This window comes from Panthera pardus, unplaced genomic scaffold, assembly GCF_024362965.1.
Source record: "Panthera pardus isolate Hobbes unplaced genomic scaffold, ASM2436296v1 HiC_scaffold_17, whole genome shotgun sequence".
NCBI classification, from domain to species: Eukaryota; Metazoa; Chordata; class Mammalia; order Carnivora; family Felidae; genus Panthera; species Panthera pardus.
The window spans coordinates 143,533,506-143,557,703 of record NW_026526732.1 but is presented as its reverse complement, the minus strand read 5'-3'; the positions used below and the strand labels follow the sequence as shown (position 1 = coordinate 143,557,703).

The 24,198-nt window shown below is 36.4% G+C and overlaps 1 protein-coding gene across 2 annotated transcripts in view; it reads left to right on the top strand.

Moving 5' to 3' along the window:
- The window catches only part of ZFAND3 (zinc finger AN1-type containing 3), a 320,914-nt gene that overhangs the window by 246,632 nt on the left and 50,084 nt on the right, over positions 1-24,198 (top strand). For both annotated transcript variants that reach the window (XM_053905064.1, XM_053905065.1), the window contains one exon: positions 17,020-17,085. In XM_053905064.1, coding sequence (XP_053761039.1) covers positions 17,020-17,085 — 66 coding nt within the window. The remainder of the gene's footprint in view (positions 1-17,019; positions 17,086-24,198) is intronic.

The window sequence follows — 24,198 nt, the reverse complement described above, 5'->3', positions numbered from 1 at the left end:
TAGGTCTCTATCCCCCAAGGAGGTCACCTTTTCAAATATATATGCTACTCCCTGAGATTCTGGCTTATTCTCCCAAATGGGTTCAGAAGAATTTGGGGTGTCAGGGAGGCAGCAGCATGAACAGTGGTCAGTAAGCAGGTTATTTGTAAAAGCTTTCTCAGGTGGGTGTTGCTACCTCAACAAGATTGAAAACTATGTGTGCCTGGTTTGTGGGTGGGGGATATAGGGATGAAGAAACTAAGGAAGTTTGTTAAAGTGTTAGGGTAGATGCATTGTAAGTCAACATGAGATAATTATGGTGGTTGCCAAGTAGCAGTGAAGACCCAGGTGAGAGTAGACAGCCTGATCGATAGGCACCTTAGAGATTTCTGCAGCTATGCTGTACTGTAGAAGCAGGGTGGAGGGAGCAGAGGAAGGGGATTACTTCTGTTGATCTTTCAGCAACCTCAAGGGACCAGAATTTCATCTGTTGGCCCTTCGTAGCTTCTCTTATATAGAGGTAAAGAGATGTGGGGTGTGGGAGTTGCTGGGAAATGGGTTTGTGTTGCAGATCCGAGTACTACGTACTTTGTTAACTATACAGTAATTGTGGGTCTACTGTTACTATGTAGAACTGGAAGTGTAGTGTATTCTTCAGGACTTGTGGAAAGTTTTTATTTGTCTGTAATAATCAAGAGAATGGGTATTATTTATATCTGCTTTTTTACTTCCCACTGTGAAATGAATATAGGACAAGAAATGAAATATATGTGGTGAGCGTCTGGGTGCATTAGTGCTGTTCTAAAAAGACTGCAGATAGGGTAAGAACTACTGACAAGCATGTAAAGCAAAGAAGCAGGGCAGATTTTTATCCAGAAGAATTTCTTAAAACCTGACTGAATGTCAAATAACACAGATATCCAAAAGCTCCAGATAAAGTTTGTGATTTTTGTCTGAACACTCACATACCTCTTCCTCTCCCTTTGTTGTGTGACTACAGAACAGTCTGTGGAACTTTTAAGCCATTAGAAACTTGTTTAAAAAAGCAGTGTAAACAAAACTCAAAGAGTGACCAAAGGACTTGTCACAGTATTTAAATGCTATAACAATGGTAACAGCTAGCTCTGGACTCCTCAAGTACCAGGCACTATTCCAAATACTTTATCTGCAGTAACCTACTTTATCTTCATAATTACCCTGTATGGTAGAGATTGTAACCATATCTGTTTCACAGGTGTGGAGGTGGAGGCACAGGATGATGGTTCAGTATCTTACCCAAGATCACAGTAGCCTGATTCTGGCATCACACCATAACTTCCTGCCTCTGTGGTGATTTATGGTATAAAGAACATTGCGTGCAAATGTAAACTACAGAGGAAGGAATGTTGCATAAACATTTAACAAGAGCAAAATAACCTTTCTTCTGCTTTTGCTACTTATTCGCTGTTTTCCCAATTTCCAGGGTTTTCATAGAGGAGATGAAGTGTGATTTGTACTTCTGTTTCTTGACCCAACTTTTTTTTTTTTTTAATGTTTATTTTGAGAGAGAATGGGAGCAAGAGAGAGGGGGAAGGGTAGAGAGAGAGAGAGAGGAAGAGAGAATCCCAAGCAGGTTCTACACTGTCAGCACAGAGCCGTAGGCAGGACCTAATCTCACAAACTGTGAGATCATGTCCTGAGCCAAGATCAGGAGTTGGATGTTCAACCAGCTGAACCACCCAGGTGCCCCTTGACCCAGCTTTTAAAGGGAGAAAGGATAATATCAGGTTGTAGATAGAAAACACCGGAACCAGTTGTTTTATTTTTAAATGAGGGGCATATTGACTGGTCACCTTAAGTCAGGGTCTTATCAGATAGGGCTTAAAAGATGAAAAAAATGTCCTTTTCTTTCTCTGTCTTATAAATCAGCTTTCTTGTTATCCTGAGCATGTCACAGGTAGACCTGTTTAGGAGACTTCTGATGTGCGTACCTACCTAGGTTTTGGGTTTTGTTTTTTTTTCCCCAGGCCCACTACATACTGGATAGAAAAAGAGGTGTTGGAGGAGATTTGGCTGGTCTGTTTCTTTCAAGGCAAGAGAGGAAGAGAACTGATACTCAAACAGTTGAAATCCATACCTAGGAAAGAGTGATGGCAAGAAATGGGCTTGTTTTCAAACATTCTGACATTCTAATCCAGCAGTTAGAGAGTGCCCACCTCATACAGAATACTTTTCCTAAGCTCTGTAGAGGCACATACTAAGAAATAAACAGCAGCCACCACATATATAAAACTATTGTTTATAAGAGGAATTGACAAAATATGGCCCATGGGCCACATCTAGACTATCACATGTTTCTGTGTGGCCTGTAATGATTTTGGATGATTGAAAAAAGTCAAAAGAACAATATTTTGTAACATGTAAAACTTATATGAAATTTAAATTTCAGTGTTGATAAAGTTTTATTGGAATATGACATGCTCATTCATTTATGTATTATGTCTACGACTACTTCTGCACTACAATGGCAGAATTGGGTAGTTGCTACAAAGACCCAGTGATTCTTTACAGAAAAAGTTTGCTAACCCCTGTTTAGCAGAGCACTTTAACAAACATTATTTTCCTGGGATCTTTCTGACCATGTGCAACGTAGGCAGGGCAGCTATTCTTCCTATTATTCTACAGCTGAGAAAAAGGTTTGCATGCTAATTTGCCTTGAGTCACATGACAGGACTAGCACTCAGCTCTGGGCCTTTTTCATCTATAATACTCCAGATTTTTCATATTCTTCTCTACTGCATCCACCCAAGAGATGCTTTTGTTATAGCCAAAAGAAAATATACAGAAAAAGTGAGAACCATACTAACTGGAATGTTAATGAAGATTGTTAATGATTAAAGCTTCATTTCCAAGTGCTGGCTGGATTTTCTTTTAATTATGACAGTGATTCCCAAAATAGAAATTTGAGAACATTCTTTATCTGTGGTTAAATTAATGTCCCCTGAAAAATGAATATCACAGCCACCAAGTAGTTAGACTGTTTGTTTTTACCAATTAAATTTCTAATAATCTTTCAGCGAAACTAGTTTTCCCTTTTTTGGACTATGCCTACTTCAGAAAACCAGATAGATATTGGGCAAAACAGGCTGGCTTATTCTAGTAGAACATTTAGAAAATATTACCTATTAAAAAAATGCTTTATGACTTCCTGCTGGGCTGGTTTTAAGTGAAATACGGTGGGGAGATTTATTCACAGTTCTTTCTGTATGTGTCTTTCTCTTCCCTTTTCTCTAATGAAGCTCGAAGCATCAGGCCGTTTATCAGAGATAATTATACAACAGATGGAGCTTTTCTGATATATAATAGTCTCAAAGTGGAAGATTCTTTCCCATAATGAAGAATGCCCAAACTTTAAATGTCTCTTTTGATTTTAATTTAAAGGTATTTTTTTTTCAGTGCATTTATTTATCCTGGAGCTGATTCTCTAAAGCATTCTGCTTTTATTATGGCTATGTACTAAAAAGATTGATACTTTGCAGTACAGTATGATAATGTACAGTTATATGATGTATCAAATTGAATGGCTGTAATTTACCAGGAATCAATGTATGGAATCATTAAATTAATCCCTGTCAAAAAGCAGAAGGACTTGAGCAGTTTAGCAGTGTTTTCTTACTGAAATTATTTCTATTCCATAATGTTATCTGGGTTGAAACTTGTTGAGGCACTTTATAGGATCATGTGACCTTCAACAAGTAGTCAAAGACCAAATTAAAGCAAAACAATGATTTTTAAATTACTCATTTGATGGCTTTTTTTTTTTCTTAAAAGATTTGTAAATCCTATTTTTTAAGTACACAAGTAAAGCAATAACATACACAATATACAATAAACATACAGGTTTATATAGAATAGAAGGTGAAAATACTTCTTTTATATATCCACCCCCAAGCCCCGCTAAATTCCCATTTTTTCCAGAGATAACCATTGTTTATTCATTTTGGGTTATACATTCTTTTTCAAGTTATATGTATTTTGGCATACATAAAGATTTTCTTCATTTTTAAAAACCTTTTTTTTTTTAAGAGAGAGAACATGCAGTTAGGGGAGAGGAGCAGATGGAGGGAGAAAGGGAAAGGGAAGGAGGGAGGGAGGGGGCAGAGAGAGAAGGAGAGAGAGAGAGAGAGAGAGAGAATATCTTAAACAGGCTCTATGCTCAGCACAGAGCCCAACGTTCAAACCCAGGACCCTGAGATCATGACCTGAGCCGAAATCAAGAGTTGAACGCTCAACCTACTGAGCCACCCAGGTTCCCCAATTTTCTTCATTTTTATTCAAATGAGTGCATATTCCATTTATTGTTTATAACTTGTTCTTCCATTTAACAGTATATTTTAGAGATCTTGTCAGATCAATACATAAAGATCTGCCTACTTCTTTTTAAACTGCTGCATAGTATTTCATATTTTTATTCTCTTTTTTTGAGACTTTCTAACATTTCTCTATAAGCCATGTGAAGTAGACATTTTTGTACATGACTAATGGTGCATGTGTCATTTTTCCATGATGAATACATGGAGGAGGAACTAAGGAATCAGAATATGTATATATATATTTTAACTTTTGATATACATGGCCCAAATTAATTTCCAAAATGACATTATCAAATATACCCCTAAGAATGGTGTTTGAGAGTGTTTCCCGTACTTTTACCGTTGTTAGGTGTTCTGGGGGGAGGAGACAGTAGGCAAAAGAATAGCTCATTTTAATTTGCATTCCCCTGACATCTCCTGATACTGAGATTGAGCACTGCTGCACATTTGTTAACTGTTCATGCCTCCAGTGATTTGCCTATCTCTATTCTTTGCTTATTTATTTTTTTTATTAACTCTTTTCCTTACTGATTTGTAGGAACTCATAAGTCTTTGTTATGTATCTTGCAAATGTTTTCTTCTAGTATGTCACTTGGCTTTTAATTTTGATTTGGGTGTCTGAAATTTTAGTTGAAAATTTACAGGTTTTTTAAAGTTAAGTCTGTTGGTCTTTTGTCTTCTAGGGTTGTGTCTTTCTTAGAAGGCTTTCTTTGCTACAGGGTTATAAAAATATTTTTTAATGTATTTTAATACTTTTATAATTTATCTTTTTCTATATTTAGCTCTTGAATCCATCTGGAATTCATTCTGTATATGATAGGAGTATAGGGATTTACCTTTATAATTTTTCTGAATGGAGAACCAGTGATCTCAAAACCATTTATTAAATAGGCCTGGTTTGTAATTCCATTAATATTATATAAACACGGATCTGTTTTTAGGCTCTTTTATTTTATTCCAGTTGTCTACTTGTATATTCCTAAAACTGGAATATATCTTTGTGGTATGTAATGATGTCTGGTAGAGCTAGTCCCCTTTAGTTTATTTTTTTTTTCTAAATTATATTAGCTATTCTTTTGTATTTTCTTGATGAATTTATAGTCAGCTTGTCAAGCTGTATTAACAATTACAGTGTGATTCTGATTAGGATTATATGGAATACGTAGATTTATTTGGAAATAATTGACATTTTAATACACTATTGAGCCTTCTCATAGGAATATTGTTTGTCTTCATTTATTCAGATCTTATATATTTTTGAGTAAACACCTATCGTTTCTTCTTGTAAATCTTAAACATTTCTTACAAGATTGTCTCCCTTCCAGCTTTGTATATTTTTCTTTTTCTCATTTCTAACTCTAATAGGACTACTTCTAGTAGCATTTCACGGTTTAGTATTTGTGGTGGGGTTTTTGTTTTTGTTTTTGTAGCTATTATTTATCAGTTGAAGGAAATTCTTTTATTTATAGCTTGCTAACTTTTTATTTTTAAGTCAGAGAGGAGTGTTGAATTTTATAAAATACCTTTGGTGGGGGCATCTTTGGAGATGATCAAATGGATTTCTCCTTTAATATGTAACCTCTTAATTTAATGGATTTCCAGCATTAAACTATCTTTGCATTCCCTGAATTAAACTCTACTAGTTCTTTCAGTATACTGCTGGGTTCAAAATGCTAATTTTATTTTAAATTTTACACCTTTTTAACAAGTAAGTTAATTTTATATATATGTGTATTTATATTATTGTGGGCATGCTATTCCTGTCTAGTTCTGGCATCAGTTACATTAATCTCATAGAAAGCTGTTCATCTTTTCCTGTGCTCTAAGCAGGTTTTTGTATTATGTTCTCACATTATGTAACGTGTCTATTCTTTGAAAGCTGGAAAAACTTATTCATAAAGCTGATTGGCCTGATATCTGATATTGGACTTTTCATATTTTCTACCTTATTTAAAGTCAATTTTGATATTAATAAAAGCATCCATTTCATCTGTTCTTCTAAATTTCTTGAAATGCATAACTTTCATTTATTAACTTTACTTTTTAATATTTTTTAAATGTTTGTTTAATTTTGAGGCCGGGGAGGGGAAGAGAGAGGGGGATAGAGGATCCGAAGCGGGCTCTGTGCTGACAGCAGTGAGCCCAAAGCAAGGCTTGAACTCATGAGCCTTGAGATGATGACCTGAGCCAAAGTCGGATACTTAACTGACTGAGCCACCCAGGCACCACTCATTTATTAGCTTTAGAGTATATATTATACCAAGTACACAAACTAAGTCTTATTCTTAATTTCACTGATATTGGTTATATTACCTAATTTCTTTGTTTATGATCTTCTAGTTAATGGAGAGATGTTAAAGGTCTGGAAAGTTGTCACTGCCACCATTGTGTTTTTACAGCATTACAGCCATATCTTCTACTCTTGTCCTAGTCCTTAAGTTTGTCACAAGAACCTCCCATTGATACCATGTTAAACAAGAAAGGAAATTCTTTAGTTGGCTTATCATCATCTGTCTGGTCATTTAGATTCTTAATTTTGTATGAGGCATCCTCCACTGTAATCTGGACGCTCATTGATTGTATCTGACCAGGCTACCCATTTCAGCAGTGATGTTCAGCTCTGAACCATGCTAGACCCTTGGTGTCCTCAGAAGATGCCCTGGCACTTGTCTTAACCATTTTTATTCGTGCTTGTGGAAGCCATCTCAAAACCATTTTATCAACACTAATTGCTTCCTCCAAGGAATTCCTCCACTTCCTACCTGTAACATCTAATCGCATATTGTTTTGGTTATCTTTTTGACAAAATAATGTCATCTCCTTGTACCAACTTAGAGGGTAAGTCCAGAATTAGTGAAGACTTTATTATATGTTGCTTTGCTTTTCCCCAGAGCACCCAGCATAGTGCTTGGCAAGGCAGTACTTAGTAAATGCTTACTAATTTAAATACTTAGAAAAGTTTTCTAATTCTTAACTTCTGGAAAACTCATGTGTTTTGGCACATTAAAGAGAAGTGTGTTATTGCCTGAACCTGATTTGAAACAGCTATTTAATGTTCTTTTATTATTTTCTGTGACTGTGCCATTCAGTAACCCCAAGATGAAGCACCTCGAAAAGGCAGTTTCCCTACCAAATTTTGAAATTTGGTTGCCTTGTTGTAGTGACAGTTAATTTCTTTTATCCACCAGAGATTTGGAATAATGGAAGACTGTCTTTTTTTTTTTTTAACTATGCAAATAGCCACTTGCTTGTGAAGTAACAGTTTTTGCTTATAAGTATTTCTTTTATCACTTCAATTTCCCCCTTTAGGATTCCCCTTTGCCATACAGAAGACTAGCAGATTTTAAATACTCATTTTTCAGGCTCCCTTAAGAAGTCTACAAATCTGAAAGGTTTATTTCCCATAAAGATTTCCTCAGGCACCTATGAGATTATACAGTTACTGATATTCAGACTAGGTTTTGAAGCAACATTATCACTGCCCCCCTCTTTGCAAATGCAGATTTTTGTTTTATGTTCTTATTAAGTGAAGTATTCTGTACTTTGCTGTGAAAGTAAAGGTCACAGTGAACAATTACATTTCACACAGCTTTAGCCCTTTGCAATTGTCATATTTTTATTTTGCGTTGATACAAGTAATGGGTGACAGTGTCAATTTGAAACTAAATCTAAGTTTTATTATGACAGAAGCGTTTGGCTGAAAAAATCGTATTCTAATAGGGCTATCTATTTGGATGTGTTAAAAGTGGTTATTTTAACTTTATATTTTAATTGTGTTTGTGAACTTCTCTCTTAAAATTCAAAGCTGCCAGTGCCAAAAAGTGACTACATATATACTTTATGTTTTATATTCACGTGGTCTGTAATTTCATAAACCATTTCACTTTTTGATCTATCAAAAGGACAATTTTTTGGTTTAATAAAAACAGGATGCCATCTTTGCGAGGAAGTTTTTAAATTTCAAAATATCAGTATAAACCCTTCTCTACATAATTCAAATTGTGGCTCTGTTTTTGCAAAGAGAGGTCCCATTGGTAAGACCTGCTAGCGTTTGCTTCTGTAGAACAAGGAGGTTGGACGCAGGTACCTTACAACCAATGTCACTGTGAACACATTGTCAGCAGTGTGCAGCTACCTATAGGAGAGGTTCACCAAAGGCCAAGGAAGAAGGCACCTGCATTCAGAATTCTTTTTAAATGTCCACAGGGCGTATCTGTGGCCTAAATAATGTCTTTTTCCATTTTATCTAAAGTGTCTTACAAAGAACATGCACAGGTAACTTCTTTCTGAGGAGGGCATTGCAGCCTTTCAGTTGCTGACGTAGGCCAAGATTTAGGAGAGCATCTTTGGTAGCTGAACTATGATGTCAAAAATAAAAGCTCTTATAATGCTGAGTGGTTTCTCCATTAATGTTATGAGATTCATGCTCATGTTGATGGTAAAATGCAAATACAGAAATCTGTGTTGGGCGTTAGTTATGCCTGTAAAGAGTTAGAACTGAAGCCTAAATTGAAGAAGTGACAGCTCCTGATTTCATATCCATATTAAATAAGTTTTATCACAGAGAAAGAAGTATCTAAAAATAGAACTTTTAGCTAGGTGATATTTGGACCTCTCAAAAAAGGGTTCTAGTTTTTGGTGTGTGTGTGTGTGTGTGTGTGTGTGTGTGTGTGTGTGTGTGTGTGTGTGTTTCCATGTTTGTTTATTTTTGAGACAGAGAGTGCAAGCTGGGGAGGGTCAGAGAGAGAGGGGGAGACACAGAGTCTGAACTGGGCTCCAGACTCTGAGCTGTCAGCACAGTTGACAGCCAGGCTTGGACTCCCAGACAGCAAGATCATGACCTGAGCCGAAGTCAGATGCTTAACCGACTGAGCCACCCAGGTGCCCCAAAAGGGTTCTAGTTTTGATCCCTAAGATGGTGGTATCTTAGAATTTCAATGTTAATCGCTACTGGACTTTATCACATTTGGATGTGATGTTGGATGTTTGTCAGTTTCCTAATGTATTGGAAGCTCTGTTCTGATCATAAGGGGTTCTGAGAGATCACATCTGAAAAACTGAAATCAAACGTTTAATTGCTCAGAATTTTTTGAATTTCTTGAAACACGTTTTTACTCTTAGTATATAAGTAGCAGAAACAAAATGTCCTGGTTGAAATTATGACCATAGAGTTTATTCTGCTACCCCCTTGCCTTTTTGTATTTGCTTAAATATTGAACATTTTGTTGAGAATGAGCTCAGTGTTTTACTGTTATTACTACTAGTGCATCCAGTTGGTCTCTGCAAGACCAGAATAAACCAATTGACATGTGAGGAAAGTATGGAGAAATTGGAAATTATATTAACCTTTAGATTCATTTTTTTGTTCTATACCAGTCCTTCTCAAAGTGTGGCCCAAGGACCTATAAAGTCCCCAAGATCGACTCAGGGCACCATAAGGTGCTTCCTTTCCCACTGTGTATCTGTGTGAAGGGTGGTTTTTCGTGATATCCTTCATTTAAAATTGAATGTAGATATGAAAATTCAGATGTCTTCCTTTAAGACAACTCTTCATAATTTTCTCAAAATGTGTAATTGCTTTTTCTAAAACAGTATGTTTTTATGTTGACACGTAATTATTTTGTGAATTTTAAGTGAAGCTGTGTTTTTAAATTTTTTCGGTTTTGATTTTAGATCAGGTACATATCAGTAGATATGCCCCATATAACCAGAAGCTCTTTAGTGTCCTTAATAATTTTTAAGTGTAAAAAGTTCCCAAGACTAAAATGAGAACTGTTGTGCTATATCAACATGTAAATACAGTGAAAATCAACTATTTTTAAAATTGTTCCATTTTCCTTCTGAATAGTTATGTATGTTCAGTAATTGCTTTTGGCCTGGGTCATTTTCATTTAGCAGTGGAAAATACATTTTTGAAAACCTAACGTGCTAGATTACTAAAATGAGTCAGACTTTACCCTTGCCCTTGAGGCTCATTCCATTTAAGGCCATTGCTGGGTCATGAGAGTATTTCTTCCAAAACACATTCCCTGGCCCCAGCAGGGATGTCCACTTTAACTCCTGTAAGAGTCCATCAGTACTAGGTGAATGAAAACATACTGATTTCATTTTGCTTGTAGTGCTGTTCCCTGGGGAAGGTGGTATGGGAGGATTTTTAATTTTATTTCTATTGGACAAATAGGCTAATAAGCATACTCACACACAAACATACACTAACATTTGCAGAGCTGCCCAGCATGATACTTATTTAGGGGAGCAGGGGTAGAATGGTAATGAAATTTTGTTGAGAAGCCCTTTATAAGCAGAATAGATATCTACCAATTGCAACTTGTGACCCACTTTGAAAATCCCCTTCTCATGAATCCCTAATTTAGATCTAAATGGTGTGAGAGATCATGCAGGAAGTTAGGATTAGAACTTCTGACTGAGAGATTAACACTTAGATTCTGTAACAAGCTTTGTAAATGGTTTAGTTTGAAAGTTTCATTTGGAGAAATGGGAGGGCTATTATCTGTGCTGAAGATTTTCTGTATACTTAGATTTCCGTTCATTATATCTTTATGTATCCTTGTTTTTAATCGATGGTGCTTTTCAAACTCAATTATGTAGATAGATTAGGTGTGTTCTTTCTGATTAAAACAATTCATGAATTGCAGGTTTAGGGTGAGGTTGACTTTTTTCTGAAGGGGAGATGACTTATTTTCTTATGCATTCTGATCTGTCCTTGATATTCATTTCTTACTGGTCATTTCTTACCATTTACTGTTTTAAGTGTCTGTGTGTATTGAAGGCTTTTTAGAGAAGGAATATCTTATTGCAAAAGAAATCTAGATTCTTTGAATATTTTTAAAAGATAGTTTTACATTCTTAATATAGCCACATCAGGAGACAATGTAGAGTTTATTTCACTATCTCTGTTGCATAGGCTTTTTGTTTTTTGCTTTGTTTTCCTTTGAGTTGTCTCATCAAAAAACTCTTGATAAGATACTATAAATCTCTTGAGAGTGAGGAAAATTGTAGCTCTTGAATCTGTTGTCAGAGGTCACCTTTTGAACACTGAGCCTAGGAAAGTGAGATGCTGCAAGGTAAACAATGTGCAGATTATGATAGAGTGGAATTGACAAGCTGGTTAAAAAAGGATGATGCATTTCTAATTAGCCCATAGTGCCTTTAGTTGGAAATTAATTAGATACTGTTATGTAAATGTCATGTTAATTAAGCAAGAATATTGAAGTGTTATAAATTTGCAAAAGGAATGGCTATTTTTGTGTATTAATGTTTTGCAGTTACCATGAAAAGCTGATAGTAGAATATTTGTTTCATTATTGGGCTTCTGGCAATTTTTAGCTGACTGACTCCTTGACAGTCCATTTTTCCTAATTGATGTGCTTTAACACATGGTATACCTGCAGCCAATGAGGGCTAGTGGATCCAGAAGCCAAAAATAACCGGTCATCACAGCTGTTTTAACAAAACCTTTCTGGGTAGATTGTTCATCTCTATTTTCAGGGTTAAGGAGAAATACTATTTTTCTGTATTCAGCCTTAGATTTAGAGTGCCTAAGATGATTGCAGTCCTAAACACAGCTGCCTCTAAGCCTGTGTTCTCTGCTTCTCCTTGAGTCACAGACTTCAACCAGTCTGAGATTGACTACTACATAGGTAGCTCAGAGGTTTTTTTGACATACTCAGTAACTCTATAGGAATCTGACAGAAAATTTAAGAGTTCTACTTCAGTTTGAAATTTGAATGTTGATAATTAATGGGATACCTTCATTCAGTCCTTCTGGTTTTGCAAGTTACAGTGAAGTTAGTATGCAGATTTGACCCTTCAACTGTACAGGACTGAAGTTAGTACTGCTTCTCTAAGAAAATCCACTACCTTATTAGAAACAGTATAAAGATCTCTTGTTGGGAATATAGCGGAAGAATTTTATTTCATGCCTCTCATGTGAAATTGCAAATGCAATCCATATAGTGCTGCGTTATGTAGGACACCTTTAACACAAGAATAGAAACATCCCCTAGAAGACAAAATAGTGTGTTCAGACTTGTGGTCACAAACCACAAGCTACCACAAACATTATTTACTTGAAGTTCCAGACTCTAAATTATTGAAACTTAGTAAAAAGTCCTCTGGATGTAATATCAAATGCAAAATTATAGTCTGTTATTAAGTATCAGCAGATAGTGAAGAGATTTGAAAAAACAGATATTTAATATGTCTTACCAAAAGAAAGCAAAAAAGTACTCTCAGTGACTGTCTAAAAGTTAGTTTAGGTTGGTTAATCTTGATATCATCTGGTTCAGAATTCGCAGAGAGCCTGTTATTAAACAAGGAACTTTAACTACGGTGTTTGTTTTTTTTCATATTCAAAAACCCAAAACTTATTTTTCTGAGCTCAATTGCCACTACTGTAGACTAGACAGTAATGGTGTGAATCATGCTGTGCTTTGAAATACATTTCTTTTCCTAACCATGATCCCACTCAACACATAACACACATGCACATACACACACGTTATATTCACTTATAGAACCCAGTCGTGAAGAGGCTTCCTCACCTTGCTTTTCAGTTATTAGCTCTGTCTACCCTGCTGCTTGGAAAGGAGAGGAGGTAGGGCCAAAAATAAGAGCAGGATTTACAATGACTTGACCATATGCTGCCTTTCCCTCAGGCATTAGAAAGCCCAGTGAAGAAAAGCCAACTCCATTATTTGATGAACAGGTGCCCTGACTTTGACCCTCACCATCAGCTCTCAAAATTGTTTTGTTTGCTATAACCACATGGCACTCATGTTATATTTTTATTGTTGTGGACAAAAACTTGAAAAGATTCCCCTTGAGTGGTCCTTAATTTTCTGTATTCATTTTAACAGAGTTGATTTGGAATTACATGTGGTCCCTGACCTAACATGGTTCAGCTTAGGATGATTTTTAGACTTTACGATAGTGCAAAAGTCATAGGCATTCAATAGAAACCATACTCGAATTTTGAATTTTGGTCTTTTCCTCGGCTAATAATACATGCTACAGTACCCTTTTGTGATGCTGGGCAGCTACAATGAGCACAGCCCCCAGCCTCACCATCACAGGGGTCCACAACCAATACACTTAGACCCATTTTGTACCCATACAACCATTCTGGTTTTCACCTTCAGTACGCTATTCAATAAATTAGACAGGGTATTTAATATTTTAGTATAAAATAGGCTCTGTGTTAGATGATTTTGCCCAGCTGTAGGTTAATGTAGATGTTCTGAGCACATTTAAGAAACAAGCTAGGCTAACTAGAATATTCAGTAGGTTAGGTGTATTAAATGCATTTCCAACTTAGGATTTTCAATTTATGATGGGTTTTTGGGACGTAACCCCATCGTAAGTTGAGGAAGATCTGTAAGTGTGTAAAGGTAGATAATATCTCCTGTGACTCTTCCTTTTATGTGAGAGTAAAGGAATTTTGTATGACAGCACAATTAGTGTAGAATATATGTGTGGTGCTCATATGGTGCTCATATGCATCTGTTTTGGATTTTAAAGAGTTTCATAGGTTATAGTCTGCCAGACCAAACTTAATTCCAGGCTTTCTGTTTATAATATTGTCCAATTATCAAAGCTGGGATATATTATCACTGCCAGTTACTCATGCTGTCAATTTGTTTTGGCTCAACTATGGTTCTATTTGTAGTTTACTATAATGTAGTGAATACATTGGATTGGGTTGTTAGTTTAACAAGCTCTCTGGAGAACACTTTCATGATGATGCATGTTGAGATATGCTAGGTAGCCTTAAAGTTATTTGCGTATTTGCCAAAGCCTACAGAAATTCATTCATTAGGAATTTTAAAAAGGATCAGCTCTCAATCTACAGATTGAGGTAAAGATTACATTTGTAAACATGGGAGTGTTAAGTCATGAGTCCCAGCTAAATTTCTTTAGGGGTCTTGATGTGACCAATTTCTCCCTTCTCTCATAATTTTACTGGATGAATTATGTTGTATCCTTTTAAAAAAGTATTCCATTAGTTAGGTTGTTATTGACTCTTGTGCTCTGTGCAGCTTGCGATGTTGTGGGTACTCTGTGATCTTGGCCAGATATTGAGCTGGGAGTTAAAGAAAATGTTATCAGAGATTAGAACTGACTGGGTTGTTAATATTTACGTTGTGTTCAGCTGGTTTTAAAATGTGCACTAAAATTGCTTCCTGTGCCCACCCGAACCTTTTGCATCAAAATTTCCAGAGTCTGGGTCTGGGAATCTGTATCTTGAAAATGCTCCTTTGAACTTTCTGGATTCTGAAAATGTTCTAGTATATTTATCTGATAGTTGTTATGCAAATATATATATATATATATATATATATATATATGTTATATATGTATATATGTTATATATGTTATATATGTTATATATATATATGTTATATATGTATATATATATATATGTATATATATACGTACATATATATATATATGTTAAAACCCTTCACTGTGTCTATTTAAGATTTACGTGCTTCATTCTAGTATTTTCTTTATCTAATACCTCAATTTAAAAAAAGCTTTAAAAAAATGCACTCTCCCGATTTCATCAAGCAGCTTGCAGTGGTCACTTAATAAACACTATTAATTGCCCACTGTTGACATTGTCATGACCCAAGAGTAGATGACAAAGTAGGTCTTGGCTCTTGGGAGCATAAAATCTGGTGGAAGAGAAAGTGATGATACATAATATAAAGCTTTATATAGTTTATGAAGTCTTTTTGTACAGATGATCTCATCAACACTGTGGCTTATGGGCAATTTATGACGTCCATGTTTTTTATTAAACTTACCCAGGATTACTGAGCAAGTAGGGAGTAGCTGCAGGACTTTAAATGGAGTCTTCTGTAACAGCCTATCATTTCCCAGAAATCAAAATGCTTCGATTAACAACAACAACAAAAAACAAAACTAAAATCAAAAACCTCACGTGGAGGAAAGCTAACTTATTTATGGGACTATAGAAGCCAGTGTCAAGAGGGTTCTTATGGATGTGGGATCTGTATCCGTTTTCCGGCAGCCCGTTTTCTCTTCATGTTGCCTATTTGTCATGTTACAGTTGCCCATTTGGACTCTGGAATTTTAGCATGTTGAGCTGTCTCTAGTTTGTGATGTTTGTAGAAAAAATTTTAACTGAAATGTCTTGCTTTTTTGGCCTTTCTAATTTTCAGTCCTTCATTTTCAAATTCTTGAGATGTATTTCCAGGTGATGCTGGCCAGTGATAGATATCATTCTTCCTGATTACATTTAGCATTTATTATTTGTTCCATAGTGTTTGGTACTTGATCATTTCCCATTCAGCTCTTTTTTGCTGTCATGTATTGTTTTTTCTTTACACAAATTTTGTCTTCCTAACAAGAGTATAAACCCCTTGAGCATGAGACTAACCCATGTGGTGACAAATAGTAGGACTTACTAAGACCTGTTTGACATTAACAATACACCTGCTTGGTTTTTCCTCCCTTCTGTTTCCCCTCTGTGTTGTCTTACACCCGGTAAGGTTTGCTGCTCTTATGGCGTTGGGGTAGGAAAGGGTGGAACTAATGATGAACTTCTTACGTGGGATCTCCAGGTCCCTAAACCTATGGATGTTGGTGGCATGAACTCATTCACCTCAGAGCTCTTTCACCTTTCCTTCCTTTTCAGCGGGTAACTTCAGTGATAGGAAGTCTTGTCATTATTGGCTTACAGCTATGCCAAGAAACCATGTATCCCTTTGCTAGTCATCATCACCTGAGGAACCTTTTCAGAATAGTGTAACATTTGCCTGTTTTACTCCTTTATGATCACCACCACTGCCCTTCCTAGGGTATGTCAAGAAAGAACCACTAGTATTCATGTTTATACAGTAACTTCCTTTTTCAGAAGGTAGGGTGTGGTCTCCAGTATGGGAGTGTTGGTGTATATATATCAATATCAACTTAAGAATTTATTGATGGTCCTGATTGTGCAGAATGAAATTACTGCTTTTCAAGCCTTCACCCAGTATATAAACTGACTATATCTCTTGCATACTCTTGAATTATGTCTATCTACTAGATCTCTGGGCTCACAAGATTCCATAAAAGCCCCTCTTTCTATCATAGTCTTATAATTAAACTAGATATTCTTCCTTGTTCAGTAATGCTCTCTTTATATATTAAAATGATCCTTATTTCTTCTGTAAAGCAGTGTTTTGTTCCTTTGGGTGTTCTCCCTCTTTAAGGCTATGGGCAATTTATTGCCCACTTATTAAATACAATAAATTTAAAGGTAGGGTGACTGCCGAGATCAACTTAAGAGGGAGTGCTCCTGCTTATTGCTTTGTGGAAAAACTCATCTTCCCAAACTTTTGGGTAATTTTCTCTCACCTGCATCAGAATTCTAGTTAAAATTATATCCTTAACTTCTGAACATTATGGAACTCAATAATTTTTTATGAAAAGCATGTTGTAATTTAGAAAGACTATGGACCTGTAGTCTAAACTGCTGAGCTAAAATTAGGTCCTTAGAAATTAGCCTTCTGCTACCACCACCATCTTTCCTACTGCCCCTCTTCATGCATATTTGCAGGTTGATCCCTGCCTTTTTAGGTTTCTCTTTATCCAGGATAGCAACTTTGGGCATGTAGAAGATATGTCCTGACTGATGTGCCTGCCTTTCTGTTTCTAGGTGGGCCATGCACAGACACAGCTCATGTCTCGTTAATCACACCAACCAAAAGATCCTGTGGTACAGGTACGTACATCATTCTTATCTGATTCATTCTTATCTGGATTCTTCACAGAAATTAGTTACTGGTTTAAACATGGTGTCTTTGCCAGGGCATTCTCTAATTTCTTACATCAGTTGTGAAGGTGATGTATTTATTATGTGCTAAGTTCTGGGAGTGGCAGTGGAGTGAACAGGGGGTCACAGTGGTGCTCTTAGAGGTCAGAATGAGTTAATGCTGGCAGCTAGAACCAAGAAGGGTGGACATGAAAATTTACCTACTTCCTAATATCTGAAGAATACTATTAAGACATGAAACATACAGAAAATACAAGTAATTGCCTAGTTTCTGGCATGTGTCTAATTTGTCTGTCTTGGACCTACTGAAAAAAAAAAAAAACATTGTTTAGATGGAGGTGGAAGGTGAAAGAAGTTGTGGTGCAGATAATCAACGTTTTAACTTGATAATTGTAGTATCCTAATAGTTTCAGAAAATTTTTTTCCATTTGTCTTAAAGCCAGAGGTATGCTGAAGTCATTCTTTTTAGATGCATTGAATCCCAAAAACATCTTTGTGCATCTGTGACATTTTTATTAGACATGAAGTCATGAATCTTACAACTTTCTAAAGAGCAGTCGTAATGTCCATCACTCCCTTAGTCTGTAGCTTCATTTACTTTAAACAATATTTGCCTTTTCTAATGCTGCCTACTATTTAAAATAACTTAAAGATTATATTTGGAGGAGTCAAAGTAATTATATTGTTTTTCTAAAGGTCACAAAGTCTTTTTCCCCAGTAGAAATAGCACAAACTATTTCTGTGTACAAAGTTAAACTGAAACCTCAGTCCCTTTAAATGCTCATAGTTTTGATGTTAAACCTGAAATAGGCCTGTCCTTGCACAGTTTTAGAGTAAGATCCAGGCATTGAACTCTGAGGAACTTAAATTTACTCTCCTAGTATTGAGGCAAGGTGTGAGATAGTCCTGGCATGCTCTCATCCTTTCTGTGCCCAGCACCCAAGCTCCCCTCAGTAGTTCGTGGTTAAGATAGAAGTGAGCTGTGTCATGGGGTAAGACAGGCCATCCCGACCAGCCAGTAAGAAGTCAGAGAGCCAGCTTCCTACCCACTTCAGCCAGAAGCTTGGAAACACTCAGAGCCCTTTCATCTCAGCACTTCACATGCACACTACACTTTAGTCTTTCTTCTTTCCTTTCAGTCTTTGATCTCAGGGCAGACTTTACCATTGGCACTACTAACATGTTGAGGTAGTCAGGGAATGGGCCTCAAGTACCTTGAGTCATCCTCAGAGACTTAGGAAGGAGGCTCATGCTCAGCTTAGACACTGAAACTAGCAGGAACCCTTCCTGAATATCATGTACTTGTGTGCTTCATTTTCTAGGCATATCTGTTTCCTCTGTTCTGCTTCATATATCCAAACATAATAACAGTGTTTATTGTATGCTTACTACATTACCAGGTACCATTCAATATGTTTTACATACATACTCATTTCATCTTCAGAACAGTTCTGGAAGATAATTACTCCTCCTTTATAGATGACATAAATGGGCACTCAGAAAGTTAAGTATATTTCCTGGGGTGGTAATATTACTAGTAAGAGTCAGGACTTGAACATGGATCTTTTTTTTTATTAAGTTTTAAAATTTAATTCCAGTATAGTTGACATACAGTATTATTTTAGTTTCAGATTTACAATATAGTGACTCAGCAAATGTGTACATCACTCAGTGCCCACCATGCTAGGTGTACTCTAATTCCCACCACCTGTTTTCACTCATTGCCCCACCCACCTCCCCCTGTTCACTGCCACTTTGTTGAATACAGATCTTTGAGATGCTAAAGCCATTGTTGTTTTCTGCAATATAACGTCACTGGGTATTGCATTTTATTGTAATTACTTATACTCCCAGCCAGACTGTGGAAAAGCATATCATTGATGAATTATGGAGATAGAGAAACACAAGATTTTGAAACATAGCATATTGTGAAGTAGTTTGAAAATGTAAGTTCTACAGGGTGCCTGGGTGAGTCAATTAAGTGTCTGAATCTTGATCTCAACTCGGGTCTTGATCTCAGGGTCATGAGATCAGGGTGTGAAGGCTACTTAAAAAAATAATAATAAAAGTGTGAGTTCTAGAAGCAAATCAGGTGTCAGATCCTAGCCTGACCATTTACAAAATGTGATTCTGAGTAAATAAGTTAACCTCTCAAAATTTGTTCTTCATCTGTAAAATGGATAATGAATCTGTCTCATAGGTTTGATGTGAGAAATACTATGCATAAAGCTCACATAATAGGTCTTCAATAAGGGTAGGTGCTGTCACTAAAGATTATATGTATATGATTGCCAACTGTATACACATGGTATTGATATTACATTAATAGGTAGTTTAGGCAGAAAGGAGTAGATTATAATTTACCAGAATGTATTGCCATATCTACTTTCATTAATTGATTTTATGTTGATCACATTCTGTTCACATTATATTGTTGTATGTCAGTACTATGTTAGGAACTGAGGAGGGTAATATTTTTAGGTCTCCACAAATGAAATGATAAGGGAGGCATTGAGCTCTCAGTCATACATTTCCAGGCCTCATTTTGGGGGAACACATACCTCTTAACTAAAAAGAGATTGAGAATTTCTGTCTTGGAAGGACATTAATGCAACATGCCAAGTCGTCTCCAAAAAGTCTGAAAGAAAGTTGAGATTTCTTAGCTTGGACATTATAGGCCGTCAGGTTCAGCCTGCTGCACTTCTTTTCAAGAAACCTATCTGTGCCCCCTCAGGCTCCTTGAGCTAGGTGGATGACTTCAGCCTTACACAATGGCTTGACTCTAGAGGGCAGAACTTCCTGATTTTCAGAGGTAAATTAAATGATTTGCTTTGGGAATCACAGGTTGACTGTCTTTGTTTCCATCTTGCTGTTCTGAAATCAGCAGGTTGCTCATCGTGGGGATTCTGGGCATTTTTCCTATGAATCACCACCAATTACTTATTGTTATGTTGCTGCAGTGTCTTGTATTCTTTATGTCTAAGTTCTTCAAGAATAGGACTCATGCCTCTAACACATGCCCTGTAGTGCTTCTGCCACAGTGGGTACCGTAACAGTAGCTCTTCTAACGGTCTCTCAGAACACAGGCTTCAGGCATAGATGATCAATAAAAGATTATCTTACAGCCACATGTTATTTCTTAGGAGCTGTAGAGTGAGACCTTCTGACTATACCAACTCTTCCCAGCTAATCTATCCATACAGATTTGGTCCTAAAGCATCCTCTAGCGTAATAATGACGTGAAATTAGAAAAAGAATACGTAACTTAGTCTAGAATAAAGTGGTTCTTTAAGTCGGTGGTCCCTGAAGAAGGGCATACAATATATAAAGCCTATCAAGTATAGGGAGAAAATAGTAAAAGCTCTTTATGTCAGGCTTTTAAAATTTCTATTTTGCAGATTGATTTCATGATTATATATTAGTCCATGCACATGCTTTAAAGCAAGCAAATACACATAGAAATATATATTTTATTCTTTTAATGTTTATTTATTTTTGAGAGAGAGAGAGAGAGAGAGAGAGACAGAGCATGAGTGGGGAAGGGGCAGAGAGAGGGGGAGACAGAATCTGAAGCAGGCTCCAGGCTCTGAGCTGTCAGCACAGAGCCCAGTGTGGGTCTCAAACTCAGGAACCACAAGATCATGACCTGAGCCAAAGTCGGATGCTTAACCAGACTGAGCCACCCAGCTGCCCTGAGAAATGTGTGTGTGTGTGTGTGTGTGTGTGTGTGTGTGTGTGTGTGTGTATGTATATATATATACACATAGCTATATACATACATATATATAGGTACATAGCTAAATGTCTTAGATAGGTGTTTACACTCAGAAAAGGTTAGTGACCTCTTCAGTAAATATGTCATTTCTTTTTAGTACTTTGAAAATTAGATATGAAGATTAGCATCAGACATGTTGTTATATGATTTTAATATGTGGAATGGTTGATTATGTCTCTATTTACATTTCAGGTGACTACTTCTTGATCAGTGGGTATTGTAATTTAGAGAGGTGGACAGTGGTGTAGAGTGGTTGTTCTGCAACCATCAAAATGAGAGGGGGAACTCTTTTAGAAATTGCTTTGTGAGGATTGTGAGTCTCAGAAGCAGATTACAAAAAGGAACAGTAGTGGCAAATGAAAGATCAGTTTGTATTTGTGAGCTTGCTGAGAAATGGCTTTTTGTTAGATGCTGGCTTTTAGCCACGTAGAACTATTAACATTTAGACTCTTTGTAATCTTTGGATGGAAAACACACACACACACACACACACACACACACACACACACACACACACACACAGTGATCATTGTGGTTTTCAAGCAGAGAAAAATGAAGTGAAGGTGCGTGTGGCTTTGTGATATCAACAGTCAGCAAAGAGTTGAAAAATGCTGCCAAGTCCCAGGTTGCTTTTGGTTAGAATGTGAGAGTTAAAGCATTTCATACTTTCAGATTACTAGAGAGAACTTACTTTCTTCCAAGAGCTCAGAATGGTTTGCACATGTTCCCTTGTTAATTCTCACAACATTCTTGCCAAGAATGAGTATATTATGAAAGAAATAGTTCATTTTCCTTGGTAACAGACTACCGGAAGATTCCCTTTTGTCCTTCATCTTTTCTATCAAGTTCTATCTTAAGCCAAAATGTTGTAATCTAAGCTGTGATCTAGATAGTTTTATTTGGAAGGTATTTGGATATTTAGGTGAATATTTTATGTGGTCATATTTTTATGGTTAAAGTGCCTTGTGGGACAGGAGGGAAGTTTGTTGCCTTTTTGTAGGATTTCTTGTTTAAAGACCTGTAGCTTTTTCTTTTTTTTACAGAGAGTTACAGCAAAAGAAATATGTTGTTTTGTGTTTCATTTATTGGAGCTTGCTATTGATGAACTTTAAATTTTAAGCTGTAATTGACAGAACCATGTCTTGCCTGGAATTTTTGTGGAGAAATGGTCTGTCTCCACGAGGACCCTTGAACCGTAACTAACTCAAGGACCCTGATCCTTCCAGGTGAGGCAGTAACCAACTCTTCACTCTGTGCTAGGTTGAATATATCAAGGGGTAGACTTTTTAGTGTATGAAAAAAAGGAAATTGCTCCTTACCTAATTCACCACTCTTATGTGCCTTGATTTTGTTTTTTCATTTTATAGCTTCTTTATTTTGGAAGTTAAAATAGGGAAAAAGTCATAGGCAACTTTCAAACTTAATGGTACTGCCAACAGCCTTTTGGTTTACCGTATCTATATTCAATATATTCTATATTCAGTTTTACTCTTCTTCTAGCAAGTATGTTGAGTAAATAATATTCTCTCTGATAGACTTGAAAAATGATGGTTTTTAAATGCTGTGTGTATGTTAAAAATGTGATTATAATTAGTAGAATAGCAAGTAAAATAACCATTTGTGGGGCCATAAGGGAGTTACAGTATTGCCTGAGATGAAAGCAGATGGGACTAGAAACTGTCCCATTAAACATCAAGGCAAGTTTTTGCAGAAAGTATCATCAATTCCACTCTATTACAAGAAGCATGTTATTTCTGTTTAACTGTATAGCCCTTGCATGCTTTCTTTTCTTTTAAAACTTTTTTTTCTTTTTTCTTTCCTTTTCCATTCCCACCCACCCCCCCCTCGAAAACCCATGTTTATCCTTTTGGGTTACCTGTTTTCCTTTCAGTGTGATGAATAGTGACATGAACTAGATACCCTTGTATTGTTCATTGTTTCCCTATTCTCCCCCAGAACGTTTTCTTGACTCACTTCTCTCAATCTGCTTGTGATATTATTGTCTGTTCTTACAAAGACAAGAGAATTAAAAAAAAAAAAAAAAAAGACAAGAGGAGAAACCCCCTTTCACCTGGGAGTTAAGAGAGGATTGATGTGCCGAACACTTTCCACATCAGTGTTCAGAAGCCAGTTAAAGGGAAATGTTTCATTGTTGTTAGGTTTACATAAGATATTTTAAATTGATTCAGAAGCTAAAGGGTGGTAGTGTTAAATCAGAGGTGGCTCTGTAAATCTGAGAAATACCTACAGTTGTATGTTTTACCTCCTGGTGGAGTCAGTATTCATGGAAACATTTCAACCAGCTGTATTGGTCAGTATTACATACTGTCTGTGGCACTTCTGGAAAGGATGCTGTGGAGCTTTAAAGAGAGGTGGCTTTGGGCATGAGTTCAAGTGTAATTCAGTTCTCTTTTTCATTCTTTTTCTCCTGGGTCCTTCAGGTATAGCTTTTCCCTCAGGTCTGCAGTATCAGCATTTGAGACAGAAAATTAGAAATTTGACCTACTTATGTAATATGCAAGTTCCCATCAGGAGACTATTAGGGAAGATATAAACCTTTCATTTTTTATTAGCATTTAATGTAACCATTGAAGAAAGATCAAAACAGTAAATCTGTCATTGCAAAGAAAAAAAGGATTAAAAAAATGTTTTACCTTGTGCACTCATCATCTTGGGTCCTAAAAGAGTTCATTTGATTCCTGGGGTAGGGGACAAGATGAATACTGCATATTTGGTAGGATTGCAACATTTCTCTAAAAGGTCTGTCTTCCTGTGTTTTATTGTAGAAAACAAGCCACAGGTTATCTTAGTATGTTTTAGTGGCTATTTACTGATACTCCATGTTTTTTGACAAGTACGTGGAAAACTGGGTAGGGAAATAACCTGCTAAATGCTTTTTCTTGTGTTGGTTTTTATTTTCTGTAAAGACTTTCATCTTCCTGAGTTGTTGCTTATATTAAGAAACAGAATGAGGTAGCAAGACACTGTATAAATAGATGATTTGATAGTCAATATGTGAATAATAGGTGATTTTAAAAGCACCTCACACAATGTATAGATTTCAGAAAAGTTTAGGGAGAGGAAAATTACAGGTTACCTGTACTTGTAAATGAGAGTTTGGACCCATTGCCACTAATCACTGTGGTTGCATTATAGGCCAGCTAGACACATAATAATGTCTAAGTTTGCTGGACTTGAAGCCAAAGGTTTGTTTCAGAGTACTTGTTTGAATTTTGCTCATAAGAAGTGGTAGCTTCTCCTCTGAACAAAAGCTGATAAAAGTGAAT